The 24,481-nt window shown below is 45.8% G+C and overlaps 1 protein-coding gene across 1 annotated transcript; it reads left to right on the top strand.

Annotated features, from left to right (window-relative positions):
• Positions 1–7,281: 7,281 nt before the first annotated feature.
• Positions 7,282–10,882, top strand: LOC136551782 (bHLH transcription factor RHL1-like). Its single transcript, XM_066543324.1, has 7 exons — positions 7,282–7,945; positions 8,060–8,149; positions 8,254–8,439; positions 8,737–8,802; positions 9,390–9,455; positions 9,588–9,656; positions 9,984–10,882. Exons 1-7 carry the CDS (start codon positions 7,427–7,429, stop codon positions 10,401–10,403), a joined length of 1,416 nt encoding a protein of 471 aa, XP_066399421.1. The 5' UTR covers positions 7,282–7,426; the 3' UTR covers positions 10,404–10,882.
• Positions 10,883–24,481: the final 13,599 nt, after the last annotated feature.

The following is a 24,481-nucleotide window of genomic DNA, read 5'->3' as shown; positions in this document are numbered from 1 at the left end:
TGTACCCCTCCAAATTGACGAGAACTTTACCAGCCCTGGACGGCGGAAAGAAGTTGTCATTGGCTCCATACCTGGCATTTAGCATAGGCCCAAACTCAGCCCAGCCCATATAACGAAAGCGTTCTGGTTCTTTCAGCGGCCTGCTGCCAAAGCCCAAAGGTGCTACAAGGCGAATGCTGATCCTCTCACCAAGAAAACAAGGCGAATGAGGATCAAGGCTAACAAGTGACAACTACTTTAGTCCGGAGAGCCCATGTTGGGCTATTTGACAGAGGTTTTGCCGGCTTCGGCTCCACCGGCCACCGCTTTAACTCTGTTTTTTTTCTTTGAGAATACGCTTTCGTCCTGTTCGCTTGGCTTATAAGTCGTATTTTTTCAGCCAACGAACAGTATTTTTCTCTCACAACAAATCAGTCAACAGTACTTTCGAACAGGGCATTTAACTCTATTGCCGCTGCTGGCTTGGGACGGATGATGGAGTAGGTGAGTCGTGAGGCGCTCAATAGAAGGGTTGTTTCTTGTGGCCTTGTGGGCCATTCATCCGTGGGCTTTTGGTCCAATTAGACAGTGGGCTCTACATGTACACTATATATATATAAAGAGAGAGAGAGAGGGCATGTTCGGATCGCAGGAATGCAAAACAAAGAAATAGAGAAAAATGCTGGAATAGAATAGAGCGAAAAATAAAAAACTACAGGATTTGAAAAGAATAGAAACTTTGGGGTGTTTGGATTGCAGGAAAACAAAAATGTCACATGTGCCCAAAGAAGCAAAGGTTCCATGCTTGAGAACTTGAGAAAACATTGTAGGAATTTTTTCTTTAGGTTTCCTTGGATGCTTTTGTTCCCATGTTTTGTAAAGCAAGGTTAGCCTTTCCTTTGGAAAGGAATGCAGGTTTCCTTTGTTCCAAACAACAAGTTGAAAAAAATTTCCTATGAAATTCATTCATTTGCTTTTCCTTTAGAAATTCTCCATTCCAAGCAGACCCCAAAATCTTGGCTATTCCACGGAATACAGGTACCCCTGGCGCCGATCCTGATTCCTGACGGTAACGTTTGTTGCGGCCCGAATATTCGAGTGAGGAATCTAGATGCGTCTGAAAAACTCCGAATGACCAAAACAGTATAGTTTCAGTTTCACCCTTTCACTTCACACAGTTTGATGCTAATGGATGCAGTCGACCTCGATCACATTCAGCATTCAGCTAGCAGGTCTAGTGGGTTACAGGAGGTACCCCACGTCCACAGAAGAAAGCATCACTTTCCGTCTCTGTTCTTCGTCTGCAAACAGAAACATCTGCCAACCCTAGGATCGAGCCGACTACGGCTGTTCGTTTCCCTGAAAAGTCAGGATAAAGAGTACTGTTTCGTTGATTTATCGTGGGCAATCAGGTAGTAGCTAACTATAAATTAAACATAGTTTACCCAGTTATATTAGGCGGTGTTTGGATATCCCCTTCTAAACTTTAGTCCTGTCACATCGGATGTTTGGACACTAATTTAGAGTATAGACTAATTACAAAACTAATTGCATAGATGGAGTCTAACTTGCGAGACGAATCTATTAAGTCTAATTAGTCCATGATTTGATAATGTGGTGCTACAGTAGACATGTGCTAATGATGGATTAAGTAGGTTTAATAAATTCGTCCCGCAAATTAGTCTCCATATGTGCAATAGTTTTACAATTAGCTCATGTTTAGTTCTCTTAATTAGCCTCCGAATGTACTAACCTAAACTTTAATCCTAAATCCAAACACCACCTTAGTTTAAATTAGAGCCGGAACTTCGGTAGTTGCCATTTGAGGCTGGACTGTGGAACGATTTTTCAGCATGTCCTAAAAGCACCACAATGGGATGCACGCCCTGGCTCTGTATATTAGGTTGTATATTTGGACGGACAAAGCTCGAAAATGGCAAGTGAATACGTACATCTACGACGCTACAGTATAATTACCTAGTATTTAGTTATTTAATATACTGCCTCTTATCTAATTCTTGAATGTATTATGAAAGTCAATGATACTTCCGTGAAGTAGTACAGAGGACTAAGACTGGGCTGGCATGACACGAAGCGCAGCGGCGTGCATGAAAACTGCACATGTGGACTGAGATAAAGATTTGTCGTGCCATACCGACATGGGCTGACGTGCCTAGATGTCATGTCATGATCCACAGCAGCACTATGCTTGTTGAGAGGGTCGTGCCATGCCGGTAAGGCACGGGCCAAGTCCAAGTCCCACCTGTAGTTTCAATTCCGACTTACACAAGTCCATATTTTCCTGCTTTATTATTATAGGCTATTTCTTTCGTCAATCTCAGGATCTGTCAACTTCATCTTTCAAAAGTGATCATATGTAGAAATATTACGTGTGTGCGTTTACCGGGACGAATGTGCCTGTACGTACGTTGACGTCTGCGTATGTTATTCAGGGGCTAGCTGCTAGTTCTTCATTGTGTTACATTGTTCCTGCTCTGAATTTTCGAAAATAAACAGGGTATATACATATATATCTTGCAGAGACGAGAGACCTAACAATGACGCGCAAGTCAGCTTGTTAGATCTCGGCGCGTTCGATCACGGCCACACTGTCCAATTGCTGGCTGTCTTTTGCATGCCTAACTCCCGCTCACGTGATGAGCACTGCATACAGCTCGATCCCCGACGGGAATGTTCGGCACAGCCGCGCGCACAAGCTACACAGCTAGCGATCGAGGGGTCCTCTGCATACTAGAGCTTTCGTAACGAGCAGAAGATGCTGGAGTAATATAGTCACACTTCTGTTTTGCCGACGAGATGAGCTCGAGCCCTTTGCTTGCGTCGCTCGGCGCTCGATCTCCCACCAGCAGACTCGTGGCGGCATGTCCACCAGCAGACTCAACTCTGAAGTCGGCCAATGATCAAGTGTGTGACAGACGCTGTGTGCAAAGTGGTTAGACATGGTCAACCTAGTTGCGGCCGTATACTTAGGGCATGTTTAGTTCTCTTCCAAAACGTCAAATTTTTCAAGATTTTTCGTCACATCGAATCTTTAAACGCATGCATGAAGCATTAAATATAAATAAAAAATAAAACTAATTACACAGTTTAGACGAAATCCACGAGACGAATCTTTTAAGTCTAATTAGACTATAATTGGACACTAATTGCCAAATAACAACGAAAACGCTACAGTGTCGTTTTGCCAAACTTTTCGACAACTAAACTGGGCCTTATTGTGTACCACGTTGTTTTTATGCAGAGGCCGGACGATGCCGACGGCAGGAGTCAGGATCCCTTTGGAGTTTATCTGGACGGCCAGTTGGCTCGATCGGGACTGGTGTTACAAACTAACTGCCCAGCCTGACTGCATGTCTGCATATGCATAGCGCTACTGCACAAACGGTTCGGTTGCCTGGTCCATCGAGCTGGACGAGGGGACATATATACGTACATGATACATCACTGATGATTAGCTCGTGATTCGTCAGGTCAGCAGGCTACAAGCCTACAACTACAATGTTTCTTTTTCTCCTTTGGCAAATAAACCATAAACATTGGTGGAATAAAAGCTGGATTACTGTCTACCGTTTACACGAATGTTAGTTCAGCCACAACATGGGTAGCTTTGTGTTTTTTTTTTAATGCTTTGGGTTTCTTCAGAAGTTCAGAATCTCAAAGGTAGCACCTGGGACGAGACAACAAGGCTTTGACCGGGTCGGCGGATCCACCGTGCTTACGTTAAGAAAGCAATGCGTTAGGATCTCATTGGCATAACTCACAATAGCTCAGTTTTATTGGTCAAACACTCGTCTAAATAAAACAGAATGGCAAGAAAAAGAGAGCCAGTTTTGACAAGGTGAAATTATCTCTCAGAACATATAGTAACGAACAACTGAAATGACAGCAGACATATGTGTGTGCACTAGTTCATCATCATCATTAGGGCACTTCCACTACAGAAACCATTATTTCTATAGACATTAATTGTATCGTCACTTAAGCATTTTGCTAATGTGGCAAGATAGTTATTGAAGAGAGAGAAAACAAAAATCATAAAAACCGGGTATAAGTTAGAAACCATATCTACACGAGAATCAAGACATGAAAGCACGTGATTGGTAGAGAATGAAAAGAGAATGTATGTGATTAGATAAAAAATTATTTTATAAAAATTATTTATTAAGACCACAATTTCTGCAGTGTGTATAGAAATTAATAAGCATGGAAACTAATAGCACTGGGACTGCCCTTACCGCAGACACCGAGAATCCGGGACACCTTCTGCATCTCGTCCGGACACGCATGTGTTCGTCCTTTGCTGTTCCTCAGGGGACGAGTCGACAGCTGCCGTGTGGCGATGCTGACAACGTAAAGAGAGGCATCGGTACGGGCGCTTACGGAGAAGAGAAACATCTTTCGTCCTCGTCTTTGTTCGTTTCTTTACCTTGAACACATATAGGGTTTTATTTAACTGTAGTTCGGGCAAAAGCACCCCTTCGCTGCGTGTGTACGTGAAGATACAACAGTTCCTGTTAAAATACTCCCACTGCCACGTCTCAAATTCTTATACCATCTGCAAAAGGATAACATATTAAGGCCCTGTTCAGCTGGCTGAAAAACAGCTGATGCTGAATTGTTGTGAAAGAAAAATATTGGGCATGTTCGCTGGTTGGTTTCTGGGCTGGTTGGTGCTGGTTTATTGTGGGAGAAAAACATTGTTGGCTGGCTGGTTTGGGCTGGTTGAAACCAACAAACGAACAGGGCGAATATTGTTATTTCGCTGAAACGGTACGACTGATAAGTTCAAGCTAGCCGGGCCTAAGATATTCCCTTCATTGCAAAACTTCTAGAGTTATCCTAATTTAAACTTTCTTAAGTTCAACCAAAATTATAGAGAAAAAAGCAAATATTTGTTACACAAATCAGTATAATTAGATACAACATGAAATGTCCTTTTATGGCGTACATACTTATTTAGTGTTATAAACATAGGTCTTCTTTTTATAAAAAAAACTAATCAAACTAAAATAGTTTTACTAGGCACAATTCTAGAATTTAATTTATCATGAGACCATGGAGTATTTTATACTCCCTTACTATTACTAGTTGGAGATGAGACTCCATATTTGTTTTTACGAGAGCTAAACTACATAATCCATAGAAAATTTCATAAAAATGAAATATCTAATCATCATTTTTTAAGATCACAATCATCATCTTAATATTACAAATTGGAGACCTCCAACTACACATTAATTTTCATGAGTTAGCAAAAAGAAATTTCCTAAAAAATTACAAAAATCTTGAACATCTAGCCTTTAATTTGTCAGATTATAATCATCATTGTCAATAATATATATACATTGGACCCTTTTTTCAAAAAGTTATCACCTCTGTCATAAAAATAAACAAAGTAACTTCTAAATTTACAGCTAAACTAGACACCTCTGTCATTATGAAGGAAATTTTACATCATTGTCTAAATCCTACTAACTTAAGGCCCTCAATTAAGCCTCCACATTCATCCTCACAAGATGCATTAGCAAAAGAATCTTAGAAGTGACCATAATAATAAAAATAATGGCCATGGATCTTAACACCATAGATGATACTATCCATTGGATCTATCCTGTTCTTCTAAAAAAATTACTTACTTCTACCTTTACAAAAAAAACATAAATAGCCCTAAATCTATATCTAAACTACTAACATATGCTATTATGAAAGATAATTTTAAGTAACACTAAAAATTGCTTTGCAAATATCCATCTCGGCCATTATAAAATAACCTCTTTTATTTGCATTTAAAGTGTCCACATTTGTTGTCATAAAACATAAACTAAATATCCCTCAAATCTAAGTTTAAATTACTGATATAAGCTACATAACAAATAATATATAAGCTACTTAAATCTAAAATATTTTTTGAATCATAATACAAAGACTCACATACATGCACGCCACTCACTCGTACAAGCACCCCTCAAAAGACTGAGCCAACAGATTTTGAGACAAGCGAAGTCATCAATGTGCGCTCGTATATGTGAGTGTCTGCGTCTGTAACTGAGTCTCGCAAAAAAAACAAGAGTCTCATTGTCTATAATTGAAAGAAGAACATTGTTAAGTCCTAGAATAAATTCGAAAAAGTGCAAGAGCACATGTCAAGTCATGGGCTTACTCGGATAGATAGGTTTCACCGCAAGAAATCTAACCAGCAGCCGAGTTGGTGAATTTGCATATGTCACCATAGGTACAAAGTACATTAGCGATAAATATATATGTTGTAGTTTATCGGCCATGAAATAATGTTTCCTTAACAAACGAAATATAATAACACTAGCAAGTCATTTTAAGTTATACTAAAATTATAGAATTTTTTAAGTTGTTACTTTATTATATCAACATTGGTAGTTTAATTCTAAAAGCTCTATTTTTATAAAACAATACTACTACACCTATAACTTTTTGATATACAAAATTCAACATCTTGAGTGCCATGGTGCATGCTTAAAACAATTGTTCATGCCAGTGTATAGGAACTAAGAGTGGATACTAGGATCTTGAATCTATTTTTAATAAAATATAATGTACATTCTGAATAAAAACGAGAATAAACTCTTAGTTTGAACTTAGGACTATTTTACTTAGTTGAGGGACAAAACCGAGCCTAGTACGATTTATGACTACACATCTATTGAGTAAAATAATATGCAACATAGACCATAGAAAATATATAGGTCTAGAGTTATATAGCACATGTATTAGTGTATTACAAAATTTCAGATTTTTCTTTCGGTGGACGAACAAAATAAGATATTCCTCCTTAAAGAAACCTGAAGATGTGTGGCAAAGGAGTTAGCATTGCGACTTCGTTGCTGCTAGCTCACCCTATCCATTTTCCTGGGGCATACTACGACTTCATTATTGACCCAGGCTGAAAATTCTGAAATAAATCGAGTTCATATATATCAATCATCTTTTTTTTTTCCAAAGCGAAATGACAATTTGAGTTGTTGATTGAAATTTCCAGTCCAGAAAGCAGTTAAGATGGTAATCATGACCTTTCATTTGAAATGTATTCAGTTAGTCTGCATAGAAGATCCACCCGTCTATTTCCACCACTGTCAACCACATGATACGGTACAACTTGTACTAATCTACTGTCAACCACTGAATCAAACACTTGACTAGTCACACACTAGTCATAGCCGTATCCAGTCTACACGCAGCTCATCATCATCCATTCCACTCCATTCCACGATCCATCCCGTGGAGTACTCGTAAAACAAATAGCTAGCCGCCGCCCCCGTTATAAATAGCCGGCGACGCCAACCCGGTCTGCTGCTCCTGCTGCTTGTCTTTCCCTTCCTTCGAGCCAGCCACCACCAACCTTTCCTCAGCTTAGCCATCCAGCTTCCTCGTAAACCCTAGCGACTAGCGAGGGATGCAGCCCACGACGCGGGAAATGCAGGCCATAGCCGCCGCCGGCCAGATCTCCCTCGACGACCTGCGCGCGGCAGCAGGCGCTGCGGGCGGCGGCATGCACGACGACTTCCTGGACCAGATGCTCGGTGGCCTGCCGCCGTCGGCATGGCCGGAACTGGCATCCGCGGCGGGAGGGAAGGCGCCGGATGGCGGCGCGCAGGCGGAGGGGATGCAACACCAGGCGCAGCACTTCGGTGGGGGCTTGTACGACGAGTCCGCCTTGCTGGCACGGCTCCGGCAGCACCAGATCAGCGGCGGCCCTGCAGGCGGCCGCGCGGAGGCCGCGAAGCACGTGGTGCTGCAGCAGCTGGCCGATCTGAGGCAGGGACACCATATATTGCTGCAGGGCATGGGCCGCTCGACGGGCGGCGGCGGCGGCGGCAGCGGAGACGGCGGCCTGCTCCTCCCGCTCTCCCTCGGCAGTGGCGGATCGGGCGGCGACGTGCAGGCGCTACTCAAAGCTGCCGCCAACTCCGCTGTACTGATCCATCGCCTTCTTTGCTCAAATCCACTTGCAGCCTTTTTCCCCGTCAAGAATCTAGTATCTTTTGCGAAAAAGTTCGCGTTTTTATTCGGAGTTCGTTCGTTCCAGGGAGGAGAAGCCGGCGGCGTCTTCGGCGGTTCCTTTGCCGGATCGCTCCAGCAGCAGCAACAGCAACAGCATTTTCAGTCGCATCCGCAGGTTCGCAAGATCAACGAATCACATGCGTACATGGCTTAATGCTTGCAGCACACATGCCGCCACCTGTATAATCTCTAAAGCGAGCACGGTTTTGATTCTCGCAGCAGCAAACGCCGACGTTGCCGGGCCAGGGCTTCGGTGGAGGAGGCGGAGGCGGAGGCGCGGGCGCATCCGGCGGCGTGTGGCAGCCGCAGGCCGGGCCTGCGGGCGGAGGCGCGGCGGCGCCGCCCAGGCAGCGCGTACGGGCGCGGCGCGGCCAGGCCACCGACCCCCACAGCATCGCGGAGCGGGTGAGCTACGCGCGCGACGACGCTCCTCCTCCCTCTCCCCTCGCTAATAATATAATTGCCGCTCTGCGTCTCCAATTAGTCACGTCGTCGAGTAGTTAATTTTCAATTCGGCTAATAAAATCCTCGACGGCAGTTGCTAATCAGCTCCCGTGTCTGACTGCCTGTCTGTTGTTGTTTCCTGGGTTTGGATTGTTCTCCGTTCCGACTCCCAACCCCAACGTCCCAACCACTGCTATTCCTTTGTCCGTTTCTTTGTTCTCATATTCTTTCCCTGTCGTCGCCGTCGCCGTTTTGCAGCTCCGGAGAGAGAGGATCGCGGAGAGGATGAAGGCGCTGCAGGAGCTGGTGTCCAACGCCAACAAGGTGAGATCAATTGCATACACGCTTGCTTTGAGAAGACGAGAGAGGAGAGATTGCACAGGCGGCGGCCTAGGGTTTTGGTTGTTGGGAGATAATCGATGCTGGTAATAAAGGTTCCCCCAATCACTCGTAGCGAGTTTGTGCCGAGGAAAATGGGGGATTAAACAATGGAAGACAGCACGCAGCTTTACTAGAGTCCAACCAACGCCGTGCCCGGCCGGAGAGCTGTAGGAGTCGTCAGTCACCAGATTGAGCTAGCAGCCGCGTGGGCGGGAGGTGTGGCCGGTGGTGGGCGCGGGTGCGGGGCACATTTACCCGCACGTTGGCCTACGTACTTGACCAGCACCGTGCTCCCTCGGCGACCGCGCGGGGACGAAGCAGGGCATCGCATGGCTTTTTCTCCGCCTAGAATTCCTGCCCATGTCGCGCGCGGCGCCGCTTCCGAAGAAGGGGAAGAGACTCTAGCTTTAGCGCTTTCTTTTCAGCCGTCCACCTCCATCCTCCTTTTTGTTCGATCTTTGCGCTTGGCATGGGCTTGCTCGCCGTCGCCGAGTACTGATCCATGTCGTATGGCTGCGCCGTGCATGCAGACGGACAAGGCGTCGATGCTGGACGAGATCATCGACTACGTCAAGTTCCTGCAGCTCCAAGTTAAGGCAAGCATGAAATGTTGAATGGCAGTACTGTACTCCTAGCAGCAGTGTACTCGATCCATGTATGTATGATACGATGATGTTGTTGATGGAGTTGCTGACATGCATGTAATCTGCGTTTACCAACCCACGCAGGTGCTGAGCATGAGCCGGCTAGGTGGCGCCGCTGCCGTCGCGCCGCTCGTGGCCGACATGTCCTCGGAGGTAACTCTAGCCTCCCCCAAGCTCTCCTTCTCTCTGCCCCACTTGCATTGCAGTCGATCAAGTGGCAAGGCATGCAGCTTCTGCTTCTCTCTCTAGTCTAGCTTTTGCCGCACTCGAAAGAATCCAGAGCGGGATGTGAACAAACTTTCCAGTGCCACGGCTGATGGCTACTGCCACTGCCGCAGCAGCCCACAGTGCCTCGCGTGCCTCCGCGCGAAATGACGCGGCTGCCCCGCGCCAGCACCACGCCGCTGGGTACAGTAACAGTACACGCGTGCCCGATGAATCTCTTGACCTCTGCTTCTTTGTGGACCGTGTTGCATGCAGGGTCGAGGCGGGGCGGCGGCCGCGGCCGGGAGCGATGGCCTGGCGGTGACGGAGCAGCAGGTGGCGAAGCTGATGGAGGAGGACATGGGCGCTGCCATGCAGTACCTGCAGGGGAAGGGCCTGTGCCTCATGCCCGTCTCCCTCGCCTCCGCCATATCCTCCGCGACGTGCCACATGCGACCGCCGGTGGGGGGAGGCCTCGCGGTCGCCGCCGCCGCGCACCACATGGCCACCATGCGGTTGCCCCACGGCATGAACGGCGGCGCTGGAAGCGGAGCCGACGTCGTGCCGGCCTCCCCGAGCATGTCCGTGCTCACGGCGCAGTCGGCCATGGCCAACGGCGCCGGGGCTGATGGCGAGGGCTCGCACTCGCAGCAGCAGCAGCATCCCAAGGACGCCGCGTCCGTGTCGAAGCCGTGATCCGCTCGAGGAGGCGACGGCTGCCGTTTCACTAACGGCGAAACCACGATATCCTGAGATGACGGCGTCGGCCTCCACTTCCGAATCCGTGGGTCGTCTCTCTCTCGCTCACTTGGTTGGACTCCTGGGAAACGTGGGCTCCTTGCGCACCCCGGCGGACCCACGGGCTCTCAGCACTGCAGGTCTGCAGCTGTGCGGCAGCAGCCTTCAGACTTTCCCTTTTCCTTTTCTTTCTTTTTTCTTATTTCTTCCTAGTGTTATTATTGTTTTTCTTGTTTAATATTAATCCCTGTATGCTGTTTTTTAAAAGTAAATAGTATCAATTAGCTAATCCTTGGTTCTCCTCTGCTGGCTTTCTGCCAGCTTTACCCTCTCTTTTCCCGCCATCCGCATCAACTTTTTCCCCCTCCTTTTTCTGTTCCTGCCCTTGCTTGCTTTGTCTGGGCCCACTTTCTCTTCAATTTACGCTCAAATTTGTCCTTTACGGTTGGACGGGGAATTTGGTCTCCCAGCTTTGGCTACTAACCCATTCTTTTCCAGTTTTATTATATTTTTATATTCTCAAGTGTATCTTGCTATATCTTGGTACTCCTGGGAAGTTGTTCTCGGCCCCACCAGTGAAGAACAAAATGTGCTGGTATTCTAGCTCGGTAGGGACTTGGAGGGATATATCAGACTGATGCTTGGAATTTTAGGTTGAGGATTTATTGTTTGTTTAAGTTATCGTTTATTTTATGGGTTAATAATCTCTAAAGTGACTTGGACTCGGAACTTTCTCGAAAAGACCTATGGAAGGAGCAAGGAATCAGTATACAAGTGGAGACAAATAAAGTGGGAGAGGATTTGCGACTAACTGCTGAGATACGGATGTTTTGTTGACGATTCAAGATCACAGTAAACCAGTGGCAGTAGGCCGGTAACATCCCAAAATAAATACATATCTCAAATTTTGAGAAGTTAATTAATCTCAAATTTATAACTAAAAATGTTTTTAAAATATTGATACATATGGTATACCAAATAAGTATTATTAGAGTGATCAAGTCATATATTTTCATAGAAAACCTATCCAAAATTTTAGATATGTGTAAGTGGTGATACTATTTTCTATAAATGTTTTCAAATTTAAAATTAGTTAACTTATCGAAATGTGAGATCTACACTTCTTTTAGAATGGAGGTAGTAACGAAAAATAATGGGAACGGGGATCTCGATCTTCCATCAGGTACATGTAACTATCGTTGTGGCGAAGAATAACACACCGATCCGGCTTCAGATCGAAAGATCGAACCCTGCAATCTTAGCATCACAACTCCTCTAATTATCAACCGAGACACGTAACCGGTTGACCTCGCCAAGAAGGCTAATCCTTGTCTGCGCAACGAAGAACACAAGCAAGAACAAGAAAGAAAGCAACCAAATTGTAGATGAATGATTAATCTCACGAAATTGGGGTCTCACAAACCGATGAACGGCAAAACTGTTCTTGACAGATTAATCTAAGCAAAACCCAAAACCTAATGACGGCGGCAGCGTATGATTATAAAGGTCTTAGGATCATCGCCTACCCTGGACGCGCCCCCTAATGGGCCCAAACACGATACACGGTCCAACGGACCAAAAGACGGTGTCGCAGCACCCTAACAGATTCTGGACGCTGACTTATTTCGACGATTCCTGTTGATTCTAAAGTCCTTTTGACATGAGACCACTTGGATTGGCTTCCTTATCAAATTAGCTTTCCAACTATATGTGTATCGTCGAAAACGGAGTCCGGATGCGTCCTGGGTGACCAGTTCAAGGCAGACTGGTCCTAGAGGCCGAGGCAGACTCGAAATCATGTTGGACCAGGCCTCCGGTTTCTGTTGAACGTCTTTGCTGGTCATCAACACCTCCACCTCTTCCTCTAAGTCCCTCATGACCCTCTCCAATGTTCCTAAGAAAGATAACATCATTAGGTAGTAGTCTATTCTCAAAAGTATGAAAATGATCGCTTAAGAACAAGCTCACCTCTAAATTGAGTTGACGCATTCGAGCTCGGGTCATTGGACCTTGCATGACGGTTGGAGGATCAGTGGGTACATCCGAAGGAGTGATGTCCTCATCAACGAAGCACCCCCATAGTCGATTGTTTGCTTCTATATATATCTTTTCAAGTAAAATAGATTTTCTCCCTTTTTAGCATCCTCCAATACTTTGTTGTTTCTATTTGCCCCGCCCCCCAATATCTTTTTCCTGGCTCCATTCTTGCGTAAAGATAAAACAATGCACATCTCTTCCCCATTGTAAGTGTTGCAACGTGTAAACTAAACACTTATACCTTAATATAATGACGCATAACCCTCCTATGTATTTCGGGGAAAAACTTTACAAGAGCATCATGCCATCAAAATCCTCGCTTGACATTCTCTCTTTTTTTTTCTCATGGAGATGGTCACCCTAATGGTTTGGAGCATTTGGGCAAGCTATAGTGAGTAATGTCTAGTTTCTTAATGGATAGGATCTTTCTGCGAACTCTTGTAATCCTTGTTGTACCAATTAATTCACCTCTTTTATCCACATACTTCCTCTAATCATAAATATAAATTCATTTAGGTTTGTCTTAAGCAAAACTTATCTAACTTCAACTTTCAACATCTCAAATTTATATGGATGTAGATGACAACATGACATTAATTAACACTACTAGGTTCATTATGGAAAATGCTTTGTAATACATGACTTCTTGGTTAATAAGAACACATTTCTAGACATCGCTTTCTTTTTGAAAAAAAAATATTTGAACAAACCTAATTGAATTTGTATTTGTGATCTAACTAGCGAAGAGCACCTACCTACACTCCCATCAGAGAATGACTAGAGTTCTGTAATTTATGCTTTCTGGGTTCCTTTTTTCAGTTTTCTCAGGTTATATACTTTGAACCTTGTACTTTTTTCAAATAATTTACATAATGATGATCCTACTGTTTTAATCTAGCATAAAAAGAGAAAGCATAGAGATCACTTCAGGGCATCATTTCAGCTAGTAAAAACTCTTGTCAGCAAGTAGTGGAGATATTAGTGAAACTGAGAAACATAAAATGCATCATTTTATTACATAACGGGCCTATTTGAAGGACTCGATTAATTATTTAGCTCTAGATGAAAATTAGGCACCTAAAATTAGGCATTTGGGCCCCAGCTAATAGTTCCATGGGTGCCTAGAAAATAATCTATCTCACCTTCTCCTTATGTACTTGTCTCTTCTCTTTTGTCCCACCTGGCACCCATCCACCCACTACTCCATCTCATACCCCCTCTTTTTCTCCCGCCACTCTAGCAAGCACCTCTAGTCCTCAATTGCCACACCTTTTCTTCTCTCCTCAGACCCCTCTTTCTCGACCGACGCTTCCGGCACTTTTTTCAAGCCGGGGCAACGCATAGAGCTTTTCTAGTCCGAAGCAGAGTCTAGAGCTCCTCTAGGTTGAGGTGGTGGGCAAGATCATCTAGGCTAAGGCGCGGTGGCCACCTCTAGGTAGGAATGATGGGTGAGTTCCCGTTGACGAAACCACCTTCTGACGGTGGCGTGGTCCGATACAAAATATGGAGTGCACGAATTGAATCGGCATGAGCGAGTCCGTGACTAGGGCACGTATATCAATGCCAGCAGAGGCACGTCCATGGTTAGCTCACTGGTGTCTACGGGCACAGTGGCGGCTGTGCAGACAAGAGACACGCGGCGTGCGTGACTAGGTGAGGGAGATGAGAGAGAAACCGAGAGAGGGAGAGGGTAATGTAGAGGGGCATGTGGTTCATTTTAATCCAAATTAATCCCCCCCTCTCTCTCCCAATTAGTGATTGTAACACCTCGGTGTTACGCCTTAAACCAACTACTAAAACATGTGATGAGCATCACGTTTATGTGTAAGAACATGTGGGAAAATTAAAATAGAATTTTGGTTGTACTAAAAAAATGCCCAACGAAGATTTAGTTACGAAAGGTTCTAGTGCTTGTGTGTTATCGAGTAGGCTTATAAAACAATTTTTATTAAGCAAAAATGTTATAAAACATGTATGTGACATTTAAATAAAGTTTGGAATATGAACTTTGTAAATAACAATGAAATACTTGCCATGAAAAAATAATATTGCTAGCTAGCATTTCTAATAGCTTAGAAATGGAACTTGAAATTAGATCTAGCTCAAGACTTAGAAAAATCCTTAAGTTTGAAAACAGTGTGACAAGGCTATGTTGGTGAATTAATTTTGAAAAATTTAGCTAAATGTCAGTGCTATGTTTTTGTTCCGTATCATAGTTTGATGTACCCTCTTTAGCATAGTGAAGGCGGTTTAACTCCAACTTCATTAGTTTAGTTTGTATCAACGCTTTAAAATTCATGCATGACACGACCTCGAGATGTTTGGCGCCGTGCGCACGGGCACCGCGAGGCTACCCCACACCGCGCCCATGGCCATGTCCCGCATGGCCACCCCATGCCACCACGCTGGATCAGTCGAGCCCGCCTGGGCTTGGCCGAGGCCGGGCGTAGCAAGTCACTGGCCCTGCGCCCTGCTGCCCTGCCTCGCGCTGCCACCATTGGTACCGTCATGACCACACTACGCTATCATCGCCTCGCCATCGCATCCGCATCTCCCCTATGGCTCTTCACCGCTGTCCACCCTACCGGTGGCCCTATCGCTGCTGCGCGCACGCTTGGCGTATCCACGACATCAACACATGGCCGTACCCACTGTCATCTCGCCCATAAAGGCAGCCAGCCGCTCGTGTAGTGTCAGTTGCGGACACACACATGCCTTGTCCGTAGCGCCTACGTGTGTGCGTCCTGATCGCGCCGCAAGCATCCCATCAAGGTGAGGACGAGCCGAGCGCTGACTGCCTCTCCTTTGCCACCATGGCCGACCGACCTTGCTCGCCCAATTCAGCATAGTTAGATCACCTCAACTCAATTTGACTCGTCCATGGCTTCTCCATTAAGCCACCAGACCCCTGACCCCACCCAGCCTTGAAGCAAGCATGACCAAGCTCCAATTTAGAGTTTTTCCCTGCCGCTGTGCCATTATGGCCGCACTCGGCCATGGTTGAGGGCAGCCCTCCTATAGTCCCTCCCGAGCCAATTCGTCTACACCACTAGCTTCGTCTTGCCTCCCTCTCCACCTTCTGCATGCTAGTGGAACCGCTACTGCTTCCTCATCATCGCTGACGCGACCGTGCCACTGCGATGCACCGCCGCACAGCTCGACCACACATGGCCAGTCGTCGTCATCCTCTGCCCCAACCGTCACCTCAGCCTGATCCATGGTAGCCTCATGATGCTCACGCGCTAACCAATTAGGTCTGTAGCTACCCTAGCTCACCGAAATAGTGGCACCACCATCGCGGATGGTCGCGCGCCGCTACAGCCTTCCCCAGCAAGTTGTGTCACCCGCACCGCCGCTTAGCGTAGCCGCTCGGGTTGGAGATGGTGCCGGACCATTAGGTTGTCTACCATAGGTCCCAAGTGGCTGGCGCAACCACGCTGTGTCATTGGCCGCCGCACCGCCACTTATGCTTCATGCTTGTTAATAGTATCAATAGATAACTTAGTGCCATGGTCGGTAGCACTTAGTGCCAGGAGAAGGAAACGCGAGCCAGGATGTAGCAGTGCGGTCTAACCATGGTGGCGGAGGTCCTGCAGCCATGACAATGGCATTTCGGTGAATGACAGCGAAGCCAGGGCAAAATAGGTAGCTAGTGAGCTCCAGTGACTTACCATGGAACCCTACGAGGTGGTGGTTCATGCAGAGGTGGCCCAAACTGAGTTAGCCACGTGCGCACAGGTGGTGCGGCGGCGCACAACGATGGCACGACCGCGTTAGGGAATGCTATACGGCGGTAAAGCTTCGACCGAGGTGAGCAGGGCGATTAGCAGCTGGAGGCAAGGCTTAGCAGCACAATGAATTGAAACAAGGCGCTTTGGGTACGTGGCTTGCCGATGGCGCACAACCGCCCGGTCTTAAGGACCCGGCGAAGCGATAATCCCAAATTGGACACTGTGCGGTGGTACCAGCAGTGAGGTGGGATAGGTGGTGCATCTAGCTACCTAGCGAAGCCGAGGACGCGACTAATTGGATCATGGTGGCTTTACTACGGTGAAATCGGAGGGGCGGTTCCGGCGACACGATGACTGGGCAACAGGGAAGTTAGGCTGGCTCGGCGCTGAGCATGGCAACGGACACAGACGTGAAGGCGCAGTGAGTCAGCCATCCCACACGCGTGCAGCTACGCTACGTCAATGACAATAGTGACGCGTAGACGATGCGTGTGGACATGCTAGGGCAAGCGGCGACTCTGGTTCGGACGAGCCAAACACGCAAGCAGGCGCGGCAGCGGGCAGTGGCGTAGGCGGATGGGATGGAGGAAGCAACATTCAGGCCCACTGGACCCTAGTGCATGTGTGTGTGCATGCAAGTCGCAAGCCAGGCACGCAATAGTGGAGCGGACTGGGTAGCAGTAACGGTCGAATGACCAACGAGCGTCGGTGCCGGGCAGCAGCGCATCAGGGCGCGCACGATGTGCGCGAGCTATGCCAGAGCATGGTGGAAAGGCGGCCAGCGTGGCAGCGCAGGGGCCATGTGCATGGCGTGCATGCATAGGCATGGTGGTGGGGACGCGGCTGGCATGACAACATGCTGGGCAGGCCAGCAGCGGTGCCCCGTCGAGAAGAGTGGTGACCGCGCCCGAGGATGGACAATGTGACTGCACGCTTTTTAAAGTGGCTCAAAAACTCTAACCCGATGCTCCAAATGCCAAACCAGTTGTTCTATGCTCTAGAGGGTACATAGGGCTATCAAACTAAGCTAAAACACATTGCCATGACTTAGCCCAATCCTCCTCTAAAAATGCCCGAACTTTGCCTCGTCAACACACTCTCCAACTTAAGAAACGACTAAGTCCTTCGTTCGGATTCGCATCACTTTCGGTTTCCAAGCTACCCACTAAGCTAGCTAGTGACTCTCGATCCTGACCGCGAGTAATTCCTCGTCCAAGCGAAACAACGTGACATACCATGTAACATTCGGTTCATGTTTCAAATGAACGTTTCAATTTCCTAAATTGATTTACACCCTAGATTACACACATTCACATACAAGTAAGATGCTCATGCAGTGTTTTAGCAAAAACAGTACAATGTAACACTGATGGTGTTACATTTGTTAGTTGAACCCAACGCTTTGCTTGGTAAAGATGATAGTTTGCTTAATACCTTAGTCATTACAGCTAGCTTAGTAGCTTAGTATGTGTATTCTTAGTTTAAGAGTTGTTGTTGCCTAAATGTTAAGTGTTGCATCATCATTGCATGCACGTAGAAAACGAGTTAGCGAAGATCGTGACCACCGGCGATCATGAGTTCGAGGAGATCGTCGAGGAGTTTGAGGTGGAGATTCTCATGCAGGAGGAGGTCCTAGAGCCACCACTGACTGACTCAGCTGACACCACGCCTGCCTAAGGCAAGCCCTGGTGCATAACCCCTTATTTTTTATAATCACTGTTTATATATGTTATGTGCATTTACGGTACAGGAATTTTATAGAAACCACATGCATAGATATAATTGTCCTGTGAGTCCTACTAGTACAGGTTCGAGTAGCTGCTATGCTTAGGCTTTTAGTAGCATGAGTAACCTACCGTTACTCACAATAGGTGATTATTATTACTCTCATAAAAAATGATGAAAGAAAAAATGGATATAGGGCAGGGCTATGGTATGGGTATTGGTGGGTGTAACAGGTTGTGTCCTGCAGCCAACGAGGCTTAGCTTGGTTACACTGTTTTCCCTATTCATGTCGATTAAGGATCATCCATTGCTATGGATAGTAGTTAGGTTACAGACTTATTATCCTGAGCACATACTTGCTTATGGGAGCGGGAAGGCTCATTACACTCTTGTCATGGGTTCTCACTCTTTTCGGATTGACATATTGGAGGAAGGGAAAGGTGGAGGTCTAAGCACCATACTGAGACTAGGTCTCAAGTGCAGGGGTCTAAGCACCAGCTGGGATACATTGGTTCATGAATCGCCATTTTCGTGATACGGTATGACTTGGCTATGCTCTAGCACCATAGTAAGAACTGGAAGATGAAAGATGGTGAAGTGGTTCTAATTGCTTAACCCTTTCTTGAAAGTAGAATAGGTGCTTACCTGGAATGGTTAGCTAATGAAGTAATGATGACTGCTAATAAAACTTGACTAAAAATATGAACTATTAGTAAGGCTTTCCGCAATAAAAAAGAAAACATCAAACCCATATTGTCTACCATATCCTTGATAGTTGGGAAACTATTACCACTAGTCGAGTAAGTCTTGCGAGTACATTGTGTACTCAGGGTTTATTTTACCCATGTTGTAGGTGTAGCTTAAGGAGTAGCTCTTGTGTGGAGGATTCTTCTGGTGGGCACAGATGGATCCTTATATCATTTTTGCAAGATGTTTATTTTCATTCCGCTATTTAATTATCGCACTCTGAACTCTAGTATTGTAATAAATAATTTTCAAGAACTCTTGTTGTATGAAATGGACTAAGTATTGTATGCTCGTACTCATTATTGGATTCTGTTGGTAAAACATGGATTGATTCGAGTTCTCCCATGGGGTGTGCTCGATGAAACTATCCGATGTAGCTAACTTTTGGGGTGTTTAGTGTCTAGTGGAAGACGAGCGCCTCCGAAAGCGTGTTATTTTAGACAATTCTGCCACTTGTGGTATCAAAGCCAACAATGAGTCTACGAATTTAGAAACTCTTTTCAAAAAATAAAATTTGACCAACAAAAGTTTTGTGAAAAGTAGGATACGATAAATTACGTAAATAAGTATAATCCCTAGTAATATGGTCTATCTAGGATAGTAGCACTGGTTTTATCTAATCAATCTTCTGCTTGTACACTAACTTATGTTGCGTAAGAGTCGTTTAGCGTATGGGAAGTGAGTGTGCGCTATGCCAAAAATTATATATGAATGCCGCTATATTCTGGCCTAAGCGAACGAATAGGTTGATCCATGCATCATGAAAAGAGAATCTTGCTTAAACTAAACTCCCCCACATGTATAATTTTTAGATAGTAAATTGATAGGACAATAAATAAAGAGAAATGCTTTAACTCTTAAGGAAAAGTTCTCGCTTAGAACCATTTATTGGGCCTTATCATCTCTCTAGCCTTTTGTTTCTAAATATGGAGGCTTTGTCCCTAACAGTGGGTTCCTATCTGTTTACAGATGAACCTGAGGTTTGGTCGTGGGAGCACCAGTGCTGGGATAGGCCGTGGTCTTGGTGAAGACCAAGGCAAAAACGGTCATGACGATGATAACTGCAATGCCAACAGGGAGATCCATGAGGCCCCATTCCTTGGTCCTCCTCCGCCACCACCACCGCCTCTGATGACCCATGCCGAGATGATGACTCAGATGTTGGCTGCTCATCATGAGTCAGCCCATGCCCTGGAGATGATGGCACAGGCTATTGGTGGCTTTGCCCATGGAGGCCCTAGTGGCAATGGCGGGAACGAGGGTGGTGCCCGCGGTCCCGAGAGGCCTTGTTCCTATCAATACTTCTTGGGGACATACCCACCCATGTTCATGCCGACTGCTGAGCCTCTAGACATGGAGTATTGGCTTTGTATTCTAGAGCAAAAGTTTGAGTTGATCAATGTGACTGACGAGCAGAAGGTGCGTCTTGCCACACAACAGCTTCTAGGATCTGTTAGTGCTTGGTGGGACACTTTCAATGTCATGTAGCCTATGGACCACCATGTGATTTGGAGAGAGTTTACCACTGCCTTCTGTCAGTACTATATTCCTACTGGTCTGCTGAATACGAAGTTGTCTGAGTTTCTAGAGCTGAAGCAAGGAAATATGATTGTGATGGAGTATATGAACAAGTTCAACCATCTTACACAGTATGTTGGGACTCATGTGGATACTGATGAGAAGAAGATGGACCGTTTTAATCGCGGCCTCTCTTGCATCTTGCAAGATAAGCTATATACAGGGGGCTATCAGACCTTTGGTGCTTTGATGAATACTGCCATTGCTATGGAGGGACTTCTACATGACTCTCAGGCTAAGTGGAAGCGCAAGAGGGTGATCCCTATGTCTTCTAGTCACCCATAGTCTCAAAAGGTATAGGTTGTGAGGAGGGTGTCCTATCCCTCTATGGGTGGACAGTCGTCTCGCTAGACTCAGTAGACTCACTAGGCACCTCTTACTCAGTACCATGCACCTACTCAGTAGGTGCAGCAGCCTCAGGGATAGCAGGTTCTACCTCGTTAGGGATAGGGGAACAAGTTGGGTGCTTGTTTCAAGTATGGCAAGGAAGGTGAAAGGTCCTTATGTGGTTTTGGTAATTGAGTGACAACCTAGGTGGACTAATTGTGTTTATGTGAGATACACAGGTAATTAGTCCACAGGTATATGTGTGTGAGCAACATATGCCATGAAGGTGAAAATGGCTTGGAGATGTTGCAAAGCTCACACATGTGATGATGAAGGAGCTCATTGCACATGAGACATGACATTGAGTCATGTGATCAAGGTGGAGAAGATCAGGACAAGACTTGGCTTGATGGACCGGTTGCAAGCGTGAAGGGCAAGTCAGAGGCTTTGGAGCGATGGACCGCGTGGCGGTGAAGCTTGAGCAAGACTAGGCGCCGATGGATGAAGGCAACGGTGAAAAGCAAGTAAAGTCAAGATCGATGAACCAATATGATCATGTGATGATATGAAGTGGATCATATCATTGTTGATCGTGTTGATGCATGTGTTGCATCAACATTGAAGGAGATGGAATAGAATGCGCAAGGCAAAGGTATAACCTAGGGCATTTCATTTCACCAGTCATAGGTGTGTAGAGAAGTTTATGACCGGGTTTAGGATAGATAGCCATACTATCAAGAGGGGCAAACTTGTTTGCATATCGCTCATCTAGTGCCACTCGAGTGATCTAACTTTGCATCATCACTAGGATTGAGTGGCATGCCAAGTTGAGTGGCTAATTCTTTGAAAAATGATTGTGAAAATGCTAACACACATACACATGGTGGTGTACACTTGGTGGTGTTGGCACATTTACAAAGGAGATGAAGTTGGAGTTGATGTGGATCAACCCGGCGATGGAACGGAGGTGAGAAGGGTTTAGAACTCCACCGGTGGAGTGTCCACCTGTATAGTGCGGACAGTCCGATAGTGCCACCGGCGCCCTGTTTCGAAAAGATAGGGTCTCACAGAGTGGACTAGACACTGGTCACGTAGTGACTGGACGTTGGGTTCCAGCGCCCGGTCAGTAGTGGCAGTCAGCGGGCAGGCGTCGGTCTTCGACCGGATGCTAGCGCTGGAAGTGACCAGATGCTGATAGGGTGCGTCCGGTCAAGGTGATGTGTGATGATGCAGGTAGAGCAGTGTTGCTGGAGGTGACCGGACGCTGGTGATGTGTCTGATCATGGCCGACCAGACGTGTCTGGTCATGTCTGGTACCTTACTGGAAACGACCGGACGCTGGGGTTGCTACGTCTGATCAGTTCAAGCTAGAGCGTCCGGTCGATAGATGACTATTGAGATATAGTGAACAGCATTTGAAGAAGGGGACACATGGCGTGCATCGCACGATCGGACGCTGAGGTCCAGCGTTTGGTCGATCAGACCAGAGCGTCCGATCGTCCCGACTTTTGCCCAGTGAAGGGGTAACGGCTCTATTTGTTTATGGGGTTATAAATAGAAGCCATGGTCAGCCTTGGGCCATGGGTGGAGCACACCAGAGCATTGGTGGCTTATGTAGTAGTGCTTGGGAGCCCTCCATCTCACATATACTTGATAGTGATCATTCGATTGTGTGAGAGAGCGATTCTAGTGCGATTGCATCATGAGGTTGCATCGAGTGGCACTAGGTGAATGAGTTGCAAGCCAGTGGTGCTTGTTACTCTTGGAGGTTACCACCTCATAGATGGCTTGGTGGTGGTCTCCATCAAAGCCCGCAAGAAGCTTGTGCGGCGCTCCAGAGAAGTGCTTTGTGAGGGGCATTGTGCTCGCCCCGCGGGAGCCACAAAGAGCAACTTTAGTCAAGCGTGTCATTGAGCTACCCTCACTTTCGGGTAGGTTCTTGCGGTGCCCGATGTGCGGGCTTGGTGGGTGATGCCAATTAGCCGCTGAACCACCAAGTGAGCGGTCGACACAACGGGGACTAGCGTGTTGACAAACACGTGAACCTCGGGAGAAAAATCATCGTGTCAACCTTGTTCTTCCCGTTGGTTTGCATCCCCGTTACACAAGCTTGCGATTATTTTCATATACATTAAGCTTGTGTTGTTGCTCTTGTAATTAGTTAGCTTGTGTAGCTTACTAGTTACCTTCTTGCTTGTGTAGCATAGAAGTAGCTCCCTTGCGTGGCTAATTAGGTTTGTGTAACCTTGTTAGTCACTTTGCTTAGTTTGTGTAGCTAAGTATTTGCGCTCTCTAATTTGGCATTAGTTGCCTTGTTATTGAGTATTGCTAGTGAGCTTAGTTGGCTTTGTGGTTTTGCTTACTAGCATGTGTAGGAGCTCCCTTGTTGCTTAAAGTACTAGTGGCATAGGTTTGTGTGACCTTGCTCTTAGAATTAGTTAGGTGAGCTCTAGCTAGCCTGGCATCTTTGTTGCTTAATTAGTATCCTTAGAAGGTGCTAGAGAACATAGATAGAGGGGTGTAGTCTTGGCTAGACCGATAGTTCTAATTCCGCACTTGTTTCGGTTAGCCGACGCGATTGATTTTAGAAAGGACTATTCACCCCCCTCTAGTCCGCCATCTTGACCCTACAAGTGGTATCAGAGCCCGGTCTCTCATTTGTGGTCTTCACTGACCTGAGAGGATGGCGGCTTATGGGCTAGATGTTGGTTGTCCACATATTTTTAATGTCACACACTTTACACGATGGAAAAATTGGATGATATGCAATTTTAAGTTTATTTGCCCTCAAATATGGTGGATGGTAGATGTAGGCTTTTCTCATGTATTGGATGAAGATAATCTAACTCAAGCACAAGAGAAATGTCTAGATCTCGACATCCAAGCTACTAACATCATGTATAGATCCTTGCATGATAACATCTTTGGAGAGATCATTGACATGAAGACCGCCCATGAGATTTGGAGTTATCTCAATAAGAAGTATGGGATGGTCTCCGATGATGATGATGAGCCCAAGAAGGAGGTGCATGAGCATGTTGAGCATAACCACAATTTGGTGATTGTGGAAGATTGCTCCATCTCATGGTCAAGTGATGATGATGATGATCGATCTACTACAAGTTCACTTGACAAGGTTGATGATGACGCCACAAGTGTTGCAAGTGACGATGCTACCCCATGCACACTTGATGGTGATGATGGTTCATGCTCAAGCCTTGATGAAGATGCTACTACAAGCTCTCCAACTACATCACCACATTGCTTCATGTCATAAGGTGACACCAAGGTAACAAGTGATAATGTGGTTGATCATGTTGATTCATATGATGAGCTTGTTAGTAGACTTGCTAGCATGACCATGTCTTTAGAAAATGAGAAAGCTAAAACATTGAAATTAGAAAATGAAAACTCATTTCTAAAGAACTCTTGTGAAGAACATAAGAAATTACTTGATGCTTATAAATCTTCACATGATGAGCTAAAATTGAATCATGAGACACTACTTGCATCTCATGATGAATTATTAGAACAACATGCTTCTCTCATTAAAATGTTTACAAAGAAACTTAAAAATAATGAGAGCTCATTACATGGATCAAATGATAAATCACAAATTGTTGCTAACCCTTGTGATGTAGGCAAGAAACATGTATCCACCTCTTGTGATGATTTATTAGATATGCCATGCTCTTCACAATTAGATGCTTGTTCTACTTCTATGTCTTGTGAGACTAACCTTTTGAAGGAGAACAATGAGCTCAAAAATGAAGTGAAGAATTTGAGCAATAGGCTAGAGAGGTGCTACAACTCAATAGTCACCTTTGAGCACATGTTGAAGACTCAAAGAAACTATGGTGACAAGTATGGTCTTAGCTTCAAGAAGAAGAT

The sequence above is a fragment of the Miscanthus floridulus genome, chromosome 4, assembly GCF_019320115.1.
Source record: "Miscanthus floridulus cultivar M001 chromosome 4, ASM1932011v1, whole genome shotgun sequence".
Lineage (NCBI taxonomy): Eukaryota > Viridiplantae > Streptophyta > Magnoliopsida > Poales > Poaceae > Miscanthus > Miscanthus floridulus.
The sequence above is the reverse complement of the archived record's forward strand: the minus strand, read 5'-3'. Positions and strand labels throughout refer to the sequence as shown.

Bases quoted from the DNA above. Each gene is read 5' to 3' on its own strand.
- LOC136551782 (XM_066543324.1), top strand. From the start codon at position 7,427: ATGCAGCCCACGACGCGGGAAATGCAGGCCATAGCCGCCGCCGGCCAG. The intron at 8,440-8,736 runs GTGAGCTACGCG...GCCGTTTTGCAG, and splicing joins CCCACAGCATCGCGGAGCGG to CTCCGGAGAGAGAGGATCGC. The intron at 9,657-9,983 runs GTAACTCTAGCC...TGTTGCATGCAG, and splicing joins TGGCCGACATGTCCTCGGAG to GGTCGAGGCGGGGCGGCGGC.